Genomic DNA, 13,746 nt, shown 5'->3' with positions numbered 1-13,746 from the left:
TAAAGGAATAGATTCACTAAAGCCTCCTGTAGATATTTTTAAACAGAAAGTGTTTCTAAAGTAAGCAGTGCCACAAAATGGAAGAAAATTTAATGGCTAGGCTTAAAAAGTCCCTGTCTATTACATTATGTATGAGGAGGGCACTGGATAAAAAAACGTATTATTTAGTTTACACCAGTCAAGTGTTCTTAGGGTGGTAGTATTTTAATAGATCGATTTAACCCCTAGCATTAGTGATTCTACATAACTGCCAGGAAGTGACTTGGAGAAATTTTATTAAACGTATCCTAATTATAAGTAGGTGAAATAAAAAATTGTGGAAAGGAAACTAACTACAGTTGAGTGTCTACTTAAGTTTTAGATGCTCTACTGTGAAAAATGTTTAAGGGTATCTCTTTGAACCCTTACAACGTCCCTGTGAGATATGTATATTGGTCTGTTTTATAATCAGAAAACTTGTTATACATTTACCAAAGTCACATGGCTGGTGAAAGCAGAGCCAGATTCAAATGGAGATCTTAGTCCAAAGCCTTTATAAAATAGGAAGCACTGAAATTGTCATGAGATCTGGGTTCTACTCCTAGTTCATCTACAAACTAGATATAATGTGGGTTTAAATGGCTCCTAACATCTTTGGTCTCAGACCTTTTAAAATGAAAATGTTACTAAGTGATGTCTTTACAGTTGTCTGCTTCTAATCACATGTCCTTCTCCCTCACCCCTACTCTTTTTTTTAAAAATTCCTATTATCTCTTTTCATGCAAGCAGGTGGTATAAAACTATTTGTTGTATTTGTAGATGGCTACTCAATTTAGTTGCCTGTCCATGGATAAAATATACAGTTGATTAAGACACACATATATTTTCACCTGTTTATCCCTGTTACTTAAAGAGTACTGCTTTTGACTGTAGTTAATGGTAATGGTAATAATGTAATGGTAATAATGAGGCCTAAATTATTCAGGCATTGCTTACTTAAAAGTCACACAGTTTGAATCTTGGCTGAACTACTTAATATGTGACTTTGGGTAAGTTAGTTAATCTCCCTGGGCCTTAGTTACTTTGCTATAAAATGGGATAATACCTATTGCATAGACTGATTGTGAGAATTAACAATTCATGTCAGGCATTATAGACAGTGCCTCGTGCCATCATCATTATCATCATTATCATCATCCTCATTATCCAGAGTACTTAGTACCACACTTGACTTTAGTTGAACAGTTTTGTTATTTTTCAACCTTAGGAGCCAGCTAGATATTAATAATAAGAAGAGTGTAACTGATTCAATCCGTGATGAATATGCTTTCCTTCAAAAGAAATACCCATCTCTGGCCAATAGAAATGGAACAAAGTATCTTGCCAGGACTTTAAACAGGTAACATTTTTTACCTTTTGGAAAATGAGATGTTTCTGGGTTGCCAATAGGTGTCTGAGACCTTTGATTATCAGTTCCTTACATTTTTATAGTGTCCTTGTCTGTAAAATTTCACTTTTTGTTTCTTGTATAGTAGGTTCTTATAATGTAGATATTTATTTTTATTGAGGTGGTTGGCATTAAATCATCGTGTAGTCTAGGAATGCTCAAGTGAATTTTAAAATACCTTAATCATGAAATTCTTGACAGTCATTTTACTTTTGATGATAGAACTAGATGGCAGATGACTTCATTTCCATTTTGTATTTCAGGAACTGAATTAAGATTTATAATTTTCACATAACCTATTCTTAATTTAGGATGTCTTCTGTTCCTATTCATAAAAAGAATGTAAACTATACACCTTGAATTCTGAGTATGCACTGATGGTAGAGGGATTAGAAGGCCTTTCTAAATAATTTATAAATGACTGAAGTAAAAGCTATTTTCTTTTACTTTTGGCTTATTCCCTAAATAAATTAAAGGCTGATGGATATGTATCTTAACAAGATTGATTTTCACTATGCTGAGTATCCATTGTAAAAGATAAGTCGGAAACCAAAATAATGTAGGTGGAATTGGATTGAGTAGCTTACATTCTTTGAGGTAACTGCAATAATATAAAAATTTTTTTAAAATTTATATTTGATTCTCTAGCAGTTGCTACAATTTGATGGGTTGAAGGCACATTTAAAAAGCATTTACTAAGATGGTTTCCTTCATGTCATTTTTTTCAGGCTACATATTTACCTTCTAGTCTAAGATTGCATTATTTCCTACCAGGGCAAATTGACAGGTTTCCCTATTATTTGCATTTTAAAATTTGACCTGCCTGGGTCTTCAAAATACACATTTACTTTAAAATTCTTCCTTTCTCACCTTTGTTAGGCTACTGATGCATCACATCAGAGATTGCTTGCCAGAGTTGAAAACAAGAATAAATGTTCTAGCTGCTCAATATCAGTCTCTTCTAAATAGCTATGGTGAACCTGTGGATGATAAAAGTGCTACTTTACTCCAGCTTATTACCAAATTTGCCACAGAATATTGTAATACTATTGAAGGAACTGCGAAATATATTGAAACTTCAGAGCTGTAAGTAAGAAATTTCTCTATGGATTTGGTTACCTGGATTGATAGGTTAGATAAAGATAAAAGATAAAGATCTTTAGTTACAGTGACTTAACTCTGAGATTATCTGATTGTAATTTATTATCTGTAAAACAGGAATATCATTTTGTAGAAATGATAATGTCTCATATGTATGTAAAATGCTTTATAAATTATGTAAAGCACGGTAAAAGTTTCAGGGCTTTCTTTAAAACAAGACTTTAATTGATAAGCATTTATAAAATTTTCATAATTAAAATATGTTTGTTGTTTCTTTAATACACACAATATAATTGTTCATGAAAAAATACAAAAATGCATATAAGTAAGAAGAGTAAAACATAAGGACAAAATTGCTTTTAATTACATCATTAAGAAATAATCCCTGTTACTTTGGCATTAATCTAGACATTTTTCTATGCTTCTATAAAACATATAACTGCCTGTAATACACATCTTTAGAAATCAGATGCTATGGAATCATTTCTTTAAATCAACATGTCACAAACAACTAGTAGTAATTGTATATTTGTACTCTCAGTCTTAAGATTTACATATTATTTTACTTTTTAGACATACACTCTTATTTGTTCAACCAGTCCCCTACTATTGATAGTTTGCTTTCAGTTATACACAAATATAAACAATGTTGTGATGGACTATCTTTGGGCCATGTATCCAAGTAAACCCTTAGGTTAAATTTCTAGAAGTGGAATTACTAGATGAAAGGGTATATGACATCCTCAAAGTCTCTTATTATTGCTATGCTATTAGTAGATTGTATTTTTTAAAATAAATTTATTGATTTTATTTGTTTATTTTTGGCTATGTTGGGTCTTCATTGCTGCGTGCAGGCTTTCTCTAGTTATGGCGAGCGGGGGCTTCTCTTCATTGCAGTGTGTGGGCTTCTCATTGCCGTGGCTTCTCTTGTTGCAGAGTACGGGCTCTAGGTGCGTGGGCTTCAGTAGTTGTGGCTCATGAGCTCTAAAGTGCAGGCTCAGTAGTTGTGGTGCATGGGCTTAGTTGCTCCGCAGCATGTGGGATCTTCCCGGACCGGGGCTTGAACCCGTGTTCCCTGCATTGGCAGGCGGATTCTTAACGACTGCACTACGCGGGGAAGCCCGATTGTATTTTTTTTGTTGTTTTGTTTTGTTTTTGTGGTTTTTTGCGGTACGCGGGCCTCTCTCTGTTGTGGCCTCTCCCGTTGCGGAGCACAGGCTTCGGACGCGCAGGCCCAGCGGCCATGGCTCATGGGCCTAGCCGCTCCGCGGCATGTGGGATCTTCCCAGACCGGAGCACGAACCCGTGTCCCCTGCATCGGCAGGCGGACTCTCAACCACTGCACCACCAGGGAAGCCCCGATTGTATTGTTTTACTACTAGCAATATAAAAGAATATCCATTTCTCTAAACTCTCACCTTTAAAAAAATCTTTTAATTTTGAAAAATAATTATAGACTTATAGGAAGTTGCAACTAAATGTACAGGGAGGTCCCATTCACCTTTCACCCCATCTCCCCCAGCGTTGACATCTTGCATATCTGTAGTACAATAAAAAGCAAGAAAATGGACATTGGTGCAATCCACACAGCTTATTCAGATTTCTCCAATTATACACATACTTCATGTCTGTGTGTTTGTATGTATATATATAAAGTTCTATGTACTTTCGTGTGACCCAGGTAGCCTTCTATGTGAGTTAATACTGTAGAATATTTAACAAACTAATTACTGAATGGTTTTAAATGTATGCATATTAAGGGAAGTAAAGATTACTAAGATAAACCTTTAAAGAGTTCAGTGGGTAAGGTAGGTCAGGGTAACACAAGGGTTGATTAGGTGGCAAAAGGAGTATAATTTTTAATTAAATACTTCTTATTAAATATAATACATAACCAGAAAAGTGCATATAACATATGGACAGTTTTATAAGTAGTTAATTAAGCAATATCTTTGTAATTACCTAATCAAACCTTATTAGAACATTGAAGAGAGACCACTTTCATTTCTTTCAAGGATTGGGAGAGCTCCATAGTTAGGAATGCATTTGGGTTGGGTTCTGAATAGAATATGGGAAGGCAGTAAGTAGAAGGGTATTTTAGGCTTTGGAACAAAAAAGATTAACGCAGGGCGAATTTGGAGAATGGCATATACAATGATGGGATGTAACAGGAGGTAAGGCAGGAAAGGTGTCTAAGAACAAGACTGTGGAAAGTCTAGTATCTTCAGAATTTGAAGAACTTCCTACTATAAAAAAATAAAACACTTTTGGTCACAGAAGTAACCCATTTTAGAAAGATATTCTGGTCATTATGGAAACTATTTGGAGAAGGGAAAAGTTGGAGGCAGAGAGACCAGTTATTGGTAATTTTAACTATTTTAAAGTATAATATGTAACACTAAGTATATTCACAGTATTGTACAACCATCAAATAGTATCTATTTACAAAATTTTTTATTATCCCAACAGAAACTTTGTATCCATATAAGCAATATCTCTGTGTTCCCCTCTTCCCCCAGCCCATGGTAACCTCTGACTTACTTTCTGTCTATGAATTTCCTTGTTCTAGATATTTCATATAAGGAGAATCATACAATATTTGTCCGTTTGTGTCTGGCTTATTTCACTTAGCATAATGTTAGGCTGGTATCTTCTGCCTAGATCACTGTAAGAAAGTAGTGAATAGTGATGGTGAAAACAGAGAAGATGGGATGATTTGGGGAGATATAAATGTATTTGTAAATTTTCAACTAGACTTGAATGAAAAAAATAAAAGATAATAACCAGGGTTTCTAGTCATTAAGATAGGAAACACAAGGTGTCCAGTATGTAGGCCCAGAGATTTAATTTGTTTAAAGCAGGGATAGGCAAACTATATATAGCCCATTGACTAAGAATGACTTTTGCACTTTTAAGTGGTTGAAAAAAATTCAAAGAGGAATATTTTGTAATGCGAAAATTATATAAAATTCAAATTTTAGTGGGCATAAGTTTTATTGGAACATAGCTGTGCTTATTTGTTTACATACTGTCTGTAGTTGCTTTTGTGCTCAATGGCAGAATTGGTGAGTTGTGACAGAGTTGTGAAAAGTCTAAAGTATTTATTATCTGGCCTTTTACAGAAAAAGTTTGCTGATCTCCAGATTGTGAATAAATAGAAATAAGACATTGTTTCTTATCTTTAAGGAGCTCATAGTCTAGTTGAAGAAAACTAGGGCAGAGAAAAATGTTTAGTAGTTCTTAGATAACTGATGTTTTCTGAAAGAACAGTTACTCAGTGTGCACGTGCATATGTGAATGCCTTTTGTGAAATGACTCCTTTCCCCATTAAAAAAATTAGAGAAACTGGTTCATAATGGATTTGAGAACACATGGAAATGGTCTAAGTGTGATTGTTCATCTGAGACAGTCTTAAAGCTTACAGTGAGACTTCTAACTTGTAGCTTCCTCCCTTTTAGTAATACTAGAAGTCATATACTTCATTGCCTTTCAGATGCGGTGGTGCTAGAATATGTTATATTTTCCATGAGACTTTTGGGCGAACCTTAGAATCTGTTGACCCACTAGGTGGCCTTAACACTATTGACATTTTGACTGCCATTAGAAATGCAACTGTGAGTATGCTTAACTTTTAGAATTTTTTGAAATGAGGTTAAAGATTATTTTTTAATCCATATAACTCTTATTTTTTTTAATGAATTGTACACTTTGTTATTTCGCTCTCATTCTTGAAATTACGAAGTGCTTTTTTATGAAAAATACCAAAAACGTGATTTATTTTAAACTTAAGGAAGAACCAAAATTATATGTGGCTATAATAAGAGCTCATAGTTTTATTTTTTTAGGGTCCTCGTCCTGCTTTGTTTGTGCCTGAAGTTTCATTTGAGTTGCTGGTCAAACGGCAAATCAAACGTCTGGAAGAGCCCAGCCTCCGTTGTGTGGAACTGGTTCATGAAGAAATGCAAAGGATCATTCAGCACTGTAGCAATTACAGTACACAGGTAATTGAGAAATGTAACAGGTTTCAGATTAAGTAGTAAAAGACATGAGGTGGTGGTTTCAAGGGGAAGGAGGAAATATAGAAGATGGGCTAAAAGTTAAAATGTAGTTCCCTTATCTAAAAGTGATTTGAAATAGTATAGTTAAATGTAGCTTCCAAATCTGATTCAGTCCAAATCTGATTCAGTACTTCAGAGATTATTTAATTTTCCTTTAAACAAAACAGACTGTTTCTTCCACTACATGTAGGAGTTGTTGCGGTTCCCTAAACTTCATGATGCCATAGTTGAAGTAGTGACTTGTCTTCTTCGTAAACGGTTGCCTGTTACAAATGAAATGGTGAGCTATTATTTCATAAATCATTGTAATCACTGTTAATAAGTTATTTTGTACAGCTTTATGAATTTAGGCATAATGATTCCCAGTGTATTGAAAAGAAAAAGAAGCAAGTTTGTCTTATTTCAAAGGAAACTTCAGTAATTCTGGTATAAAATGCATTTTTCTCCATATTTTAATCATTGTTAGCCTGCAGCCACAGATTTTCCTGAAAATGGAGTTATTGTTGAGGATTGTGAGTAGTTTTGCTTTATTATATAGCAGCACTGATTTAATGGAAAGTTAGTTTTATCTTTAGCCTCAGTAAACTGAGCCTTCATATAGCAAGCTCTTTTTTTTTTAACTCTGATGTACATCAGGGTAATTTGGCCATTTGTACAGTTTCCTTGTTTGATGACCTAATACCATAATATCATGGTTGCTATCCTTAAAAATAAAAATCCTGAAATTGGCAGAAATATGGAATAAGCATTTGAAATTGTCCGTATGCCTCTAATTGTTGGCTGGTTTCTTTTTTTCCTTTCTGGTCTCTAAAAGTGCATTTGGGTCTTTGGCTCCGGATGGTGAGCCCCAATGGACATTTACTTAAAGAGTACAAAACCATCCTTGGAAGTATAGAATGTAAGTGCTGCTGCTTAGTTGTTTCCCTAGCAAGCATAACCACCAGATTGAAATGAGTAAGAACATGGTTAGCCTGATCTCAGACTCTACCTACTGATATCAGAATCATTGGAATTTCATTTAAATAAATAATTTTCACTGGTTCTTGATCTTTTAGTGCTGTTCTGATACCTAAGATTTGTAAGGACAGTGCAAATGAAGGAGTTAGTTTAATCTCTCTACAACGCTAGAGAAATTAATTTCAACTTTCCTTTTTGATTATTGTCCCAATTGTCCCAATTGAACCACATATATTTAAACTAGGTGCTTCATAATTAAGGCTAATCAATCATTATCTCAGGTCGTTAAATGTATCCTTTACCCAAATAAAGTTAAAATCTTTAACTTACATCTGATTATGAAATGTTTTCTTATTGTTGAACCTGAACTTTTGACATGGAATAGTGGATGGTCTAAGGTTTTAATAGCAAAGTTGCTTGGAAGTTAGATATGCATCAGGTAGATAACTTTTTTTTCCCTAACAAATACTTCTAACTACTTCAGTGTCAGAAATGCAATCTTAGATGCTAAAATATAGATAATTCAAAAGATAGAGCAAATTGTTATTTGGTATAAACTCTGTCAATTGGAGTATAATTATCAAGTATTTATTTAGGCATCAGTTTCCTGTACTGTCTTTTAGAATTATCTGTTTAATAAGTTTATATGTTTCCTTAAGTAAAATTAGGTTGGCATATTTTGTATATAGCCTAATTTTATTTTTTTCTAGGTCCATAACTTAGTGGCAATTGAATTGGCTTATATCAACACAAAACATCCAGACTTTGCTGATGCTTGTGGGTTAATGAACAATAATATAGAGGTAAATACAATTCGAATTTGTCTTTTTTTTGAGAGAAAATCTGTTTTAGCTCAGTTATATCAAATTTACTGGGCAAGGAATAACTAACTATAAGACATATATGCACCATATTATTGTCTGTTATATGCTAAGAAGTATGCTGAGGGCATTACATTGTTTTCTTAAATTTAATTCTCAAAACCACCTGGAGGCATTGTTCTCATTTTCTGCTTGTGAAACTGTAACTCGGAAATGATCTGGGACTCATTGTTTTAGTGTTGAAGGACTGCCTGGCTCCATTTCAGTAACTATTGTTGCAGTTTATTAGACTGAAGTATGTAAAACAAAGTGGATGTTTTTTTTGTTGTTGCTGTTGTTTTTCTGCGGTACGTGGGCCTCTCACCGCTGTGGCTTCTCCGGTTGCGGAGCACAGGCTCCGGACGCGCAGGCTCAGAGGCCATGGCTCACGGGCCCAGCCGCTCCGCGGCATGTGGGATCTTCCCGGACCGGGGCATGAACCCGTGTCCCCTGCATCGGCAGGCGGACTCTCAACCACTGCGCCACCAGGGAAGCCCAAAGTGGATGTTTAAAATTGTTTTCATTTGACTCTGAAAGCTGTGAAGGAAACATTCCAAGAATTACCTAAATTATAGTAAATTTGGAAAGACAGTACTGTTTCACCATTACTGTGGTTCCTGCATTTCATGGATCCTTTTTTTTTTTTTTCCATTTGAGGCTAACGTTGTAGGTTGCATAATAGCTCAGCTGGAGCGAAGGCTGGTGGATAGAGTGATTTATCTGGATGCAGTTTTTTCTCTGTCACTTTTATCCAAAACAGTAAAATTTTCTGCAATTCCACAGTCCAGTAAGACCTGAGTCCCTTCTGTATCAAATTTCCTCTTATGCATATGGGTGGGGAGAATATTGTAAACGTGGAATTTGGGAACTGGAAGGGACCCTGGGTTTAAACTGGAAGGGACCCTTTGGTTAAACAGATGAGGAACCTGAGATCCACAGATGATAACAGCTGTTACTTTAGTGCTTATTTTGCTGGGCATCTGCTCTGTAACAGGTACAGGGAACTGTTTTTTAGCTACATAGTTGAGGTGACTCCTACTGTCAGAAAAAATTCCAGGGAATTGCCATGGCCCAGGTTCAGTCTCTGGCTGGGGAACTAAGATCTTGCAAGCTGTGTGGCACGGCCAGAAAAAAGAAGAAAGAAAAAATTCCAAAATGCATATAAGTAACGCACTTTAAAACACTCAGAAAGTGGACTAGATAATAGTTATTATGTTAAAAATTAGCATGCAGACACTATCTCAAGATAGGAGTTAGTTCTTGTAACATTGAAGCCTTCATGGAAAATTTGTGTCTGGAACAGTTTTTCTAATACTGACAAGGTCATTTATGATATGATTTCAGATCAGTATTTTTCGTACAAATGAATGTCTCTGGTTTTAAGACTATGTGTCAAAGAACTTTATGCGGATATTCTCATTTAATCTTTATAGCAACCCTATGAGGGTAATGTTAATAGACTAGGAAACCGGGGATTAAGAGTTGGTAACCCATACAGTTAACAAAGCAAGTAAGCCAGGTCTTCAGGGCCAGCTAAGGTCATAAATGGTTGGTAACAGACTAGGGTGAGAATTTCTAGTCTCTAGATTCCTTTGTGTCCTTCTTCAAAATGTATATTTAAATGCTAACTTTTTATTCTGCAGATTGTTAAAATCCATATATTTTTATTATCTATATTTTTTTATCACTGGATAAATGAAAAGTGGGTAAAATTTCTGTTAAAAAATTTTCTTACCCAGAAACATCATTGTGAAGCTTTGTTAATTTTACACCTTTTTGCAAGTTTGAGTGTTCATGAAATGCTTTCTGCTCAGGAGCATTTTGACTTCATTTAATGTAAATACTTTCCTACTGTATTTGATGCTGCCTGAAGAGCCACTATTGGCTCTTGAGAGAGCCACTATTAATACCTACATCTTTCTATATTTTCATAGTCTTGCACCTATCATGGTGCTTGACATACAGTAGGTGTTCAGTACCTATTAATTTGAATTTACAGTTGCTTTAGCTCAGTATCAGAATTACATTGCTAATATTAGCAGATTAGAAGAGTGGGCAGGTGATCAGTCTGTAAAATTAGCCAGGTTACAGAAAGGACTGTCAGTTTTCAACATTACATTTATTTCCTGGAGATAGTTAAGGATAAAGAAAACAGAACACTCTTATAGATATTTCTTATGGTTTTGTGTGTGAATTTAACACAAATGTGTGCAGGTTAGAATGATTTTTAAAGGTTTTGCTTACTTAATTTTTCTGTGATCTGTGTACTTCAAATTCTGTATGGTATGCTGAAGGCTTATATACACTTTGATATGGGAACAGTTTAAATCAGTGATTCTTAACTTGGTGGGAAAGGCAAAGATGATGTTGGTCCGCTTGAGAACCCCTGGTACAGGAAGCCAATGTTACTGACGTTGTATTATATCCCTCAGGTGTGTTGGGGCAGAAAAAAAGATTGAGAAGCATTGGGTTAAATGATTTGTTTGTTTTAAAATATAATTATGGCATGAGTCCGAACAGTGAGAGGATATACTGTAAGTTATTCACACTTTTCAATTAAGCTGAAAATTTTTTTAAAGTAGGCTTACATCTCTGTGTTCTGATAATCATGAATCTTCTGCTTGGTTGTGATTTATAGGAACAAAGGAGAAACAGGCTTGCAAGAGAATTACCTTCAACTGTATCACGAGACAAGGTAAAAAATGTTTTTAAAGCATATTCCCAATATGCAAAGATGGACTGGTAAGCCTCAGAATATTACTCAGTTCTAGGAGTAATTTTTTCTTCTTACTTTAATATTCCATTGGCACTATTTCATTGTTTGAGTAAAGGTACGCAAGTTTAAAAATAGGCTTTGAGTAATTTAAAGATAAAATATTTTGAATACATAGGAATAAATGCTTAAAGGTGGATTTTAAGTATCAAGGGTTTAACAGAAATTCAATGACTTTATCAACTTTGTAAAATTAGTTGAAATGACTAATGACTTTACTATAACAAGGTTTTTTTGGAGAGGGAAGATGACATTATGTACATACCAGGTTTTAGTTACCTGTAATAGTTGCAGATATTAAAATTTTTGTGTAAAAATCTGTTACCTTGAATTCTTTACCAGAAAAGATTTTATCAACTTCCAAAAATCAAAATGAAGTTTTTGGATTTGGATTTTTCTTAGGAATTCATCTGAAGAAAGCCTTAAACAAAGGTGACAATAGTACAGGAAATAAGGCAAAATAAACATTAATTTTATGTCCCATTACTTTTGTTTTTCATGTTATTATACAGAGGGGAAAATTCATATTTACAGAATGTTTCTGAATGCATTTTTGGCATCCTTGATTTTTTTCCCTGCATTTTTTGCCTTTAGTCTTCTAAAGTTCCAAGTGCTTTGGCACCTGCCTCCCAGGAGCCCTCCCCTGCTGCTTCTGCTGAGGCTGATGGCAAGGTCTGTTCTGATTCTTAATCTAAGCCTGCATGCCTAGTTTGGTGCAACATAATCATCTGGAAACAAGACACGGAACAGCAGAATATTAATATGGGATATTGTGCTAAGGTCAAATTTTAGTCTAACAGAAATTTAAAATCATTTAACAATGTATACTTCATAAATTATTGTTGACATGCTTTTGCTTGCAATATAGACAATGCACACAGAAAAAGAATTTAAAGAGGAAATTTTCAAGCCATTGGTATTTAAATTTTGCTTGTTAAACTGCATGTTTTAACGTATCTTTTAACAGTTAATTCAGGACAGCAGAAGAGAAACTAAAAATGTGAGTCTTGCTTCAGAATGAAAACGTTGGTACCTTTGGTTCTCACCAAAACACTGTCTTCAAAACCACTAAAGAACTTGTTTGTAACAGTGGCATCTATCTCTTGTTGTCTGTGTTATGTTTTTAATGTTTCTCTTATCTAACTAACTTCTAAGATGGTATTAATTCTAGTTTCAACATTGTTTTAAATAGTAACAACAGCCTTTCCCACTGTTTTCTATTACCTTCAAGAATAGTGTTGAATTTAATATTTTGGTAGGGAATTAAAATTCTGGAGATGGAAACTGTACTTTTGGACTTTTCCTCTTTAAAGGTTCTGAGATCTGTCCAGTGCTAATGGAGAATCCTCTAAGGCTTCTTTCTTATGCTTTCATTCAGTTTGCTCTTTTCACCCTAAATATATTTAGTAGTTTAACATGTGCCTCAACAGCTTAAGCAAATTCAGAACAAACAGGGGGACTGTGAGAGTTTGAGACTGTTGCCAATTCTTGATAACCTTTAAAAAAATTAATCTGTAAGTTATTCAGATCCATTCTTATTTTTAGCTTTTTTTTTTGCCATTTAGCTCCTTTCCTTACTTATTGTCCAGGTTTAAGATTCTGAACCTCAAATAAAACCTTATAAATGTCTTATCTTCTCTCAGCCCACTGTGCTAAGGTCTTAAGAGAACCATCTAAATCACTGCTTTTTATTTAACTCCTGGTATCACTCTGAATTTGCTCACTTTCCTTAAGATTTCATATGATCTATCATTCATGTATAGTTAACACGCATTTTAAAATACACTCATTTTAAAAGTAATGTATAAATATACTACTTGTATATTGATATACATTATCTTAACTACATTTTAGAGACAAATTTTGTCCAGTGTTTTGATTCAGAATGATACCCCAAACATTTTTTAACAATTGCTGTAACACTCCTCTGTTAAATTTATATAAGTCATTTTTATTTCTATCTATAATTCTGGATGCCATTTTATCTCCATTTTAGATTGTAAAACCTTAAAGAACATCTAAAAACATCTCTTAAATGTTGATGAATTACTGTTTTCCCCATTATCCTAAACAGTTATTTTTCTTTTAGAAATCAAGACTAACAGATATCCTAAAAAAGAAGGTGCAAGAGCACTTGTGATTAATGGTAGCACTAGATTTTTTTCAGTAGATCCTTTCTCAAGTAAAGGATTTCTACTTTTATCCTATGGTATTGACTATTAGGAACATAAACTGATTTGAGAAATATATAAAGTCTTAAGTTTTGGAGAATGAGTTCATTGACCTTTCAGAGAGATCATAGTTCAACAGTGTTTAAAGTTACTTCGAAGAAATAATGTGAATAGCAGTTCTGGTTTTTCTTGTGCTTTTAATGAGCAGTCCTATTTTAAAGGGCAGCTTCTACATTTTCCACAATCTCTAATGTTAGAGGAGTTGGAGAAGAGGAAAAATTTTGAGAAGTTAGCAAATAATAAAAAAGGAATTTAAAATATACTGGCTGAGGCCTTGCAAACAGTTTACAACAGAACCTCTTATTTATTTATTTATAAACCACAGTGTTACTTCTGCCAT

The 13,746-nt window shown here is 34.3% G+C and overlaps 1 protein-coding gene across 7 annotated transcripts in view; it reads left to right on the top strand.

Moving 5' to 3' along the window:
• DNM1L (dynamin 1L) overlaps nt 1-13,746 on the top strand; it is a 58,445-nt gene that overhangs the window by 42,393 nt on the left and 2,306 nt on the right. For 2 of the 7 annotated variants that reach the window (XM_027129260.1, XM_027129262.1), the window contains 9 exons: nt 1,247-1,378; nt 2,306-2,512; nt 6,021-6,141; nt 6,373-6,528; nt 6,776-6,865; nt 8,253-8,345; nt 11,041-11,097; nt 11,770-11,847; nt 12,143-12,175. In XM_027129260.1, coding sequence (XP_026985061.1) covers nt 1,247-1,378; nt 2,306-2,512; nt 6,021-6,141; nt 6,373-6,528; nt 6,776-6,865; nt 8,253-8,345; nt 11,041-11,097; nt 11,770-11,847; nt 12,143-12,175 — 967 coding nt within the window. The remainder of the gene's footprint in view (nt 1-1,246; nt 1,379-2,305; nt 2,513-6,020; nt 6,142-6,372; nt 6,529-6,775; nt 6,866-8,252; nt 8,346-11,040; nt 11,098-11,769; nt 11,848-12,142; nt 12,176-13,746) is intronic. The other 5 variants (XM_027129263.1, XM_027129261.1, XM_027129266.1 and 2 more) reach the window with 3 other exon arrangements.

This window comes from Aethalodelphis obliquidens, unplaced genomic scaffold (genome assembly GCF_003676395.1).
Source record: "Aethalodelphis obliquidens isolate GAN/ISIS:26980383/991018 unplaced genomic scaffold, ASM367639v1 scaffold36, whole genome shotgun sequence".
Classification (NCBI taxonomy): domain Eukaryota; kingdom Metazoa; phylum Chordata; class Mammalia; order Artiodactyla; family Delphinidae; genus Aethalodelphis; species Aethalodelphis obliquidens.
Note: the sequence above shows the minus strand (reverse complement) of the source record. Positions and strands in the feature narration are given on the sequence as shown.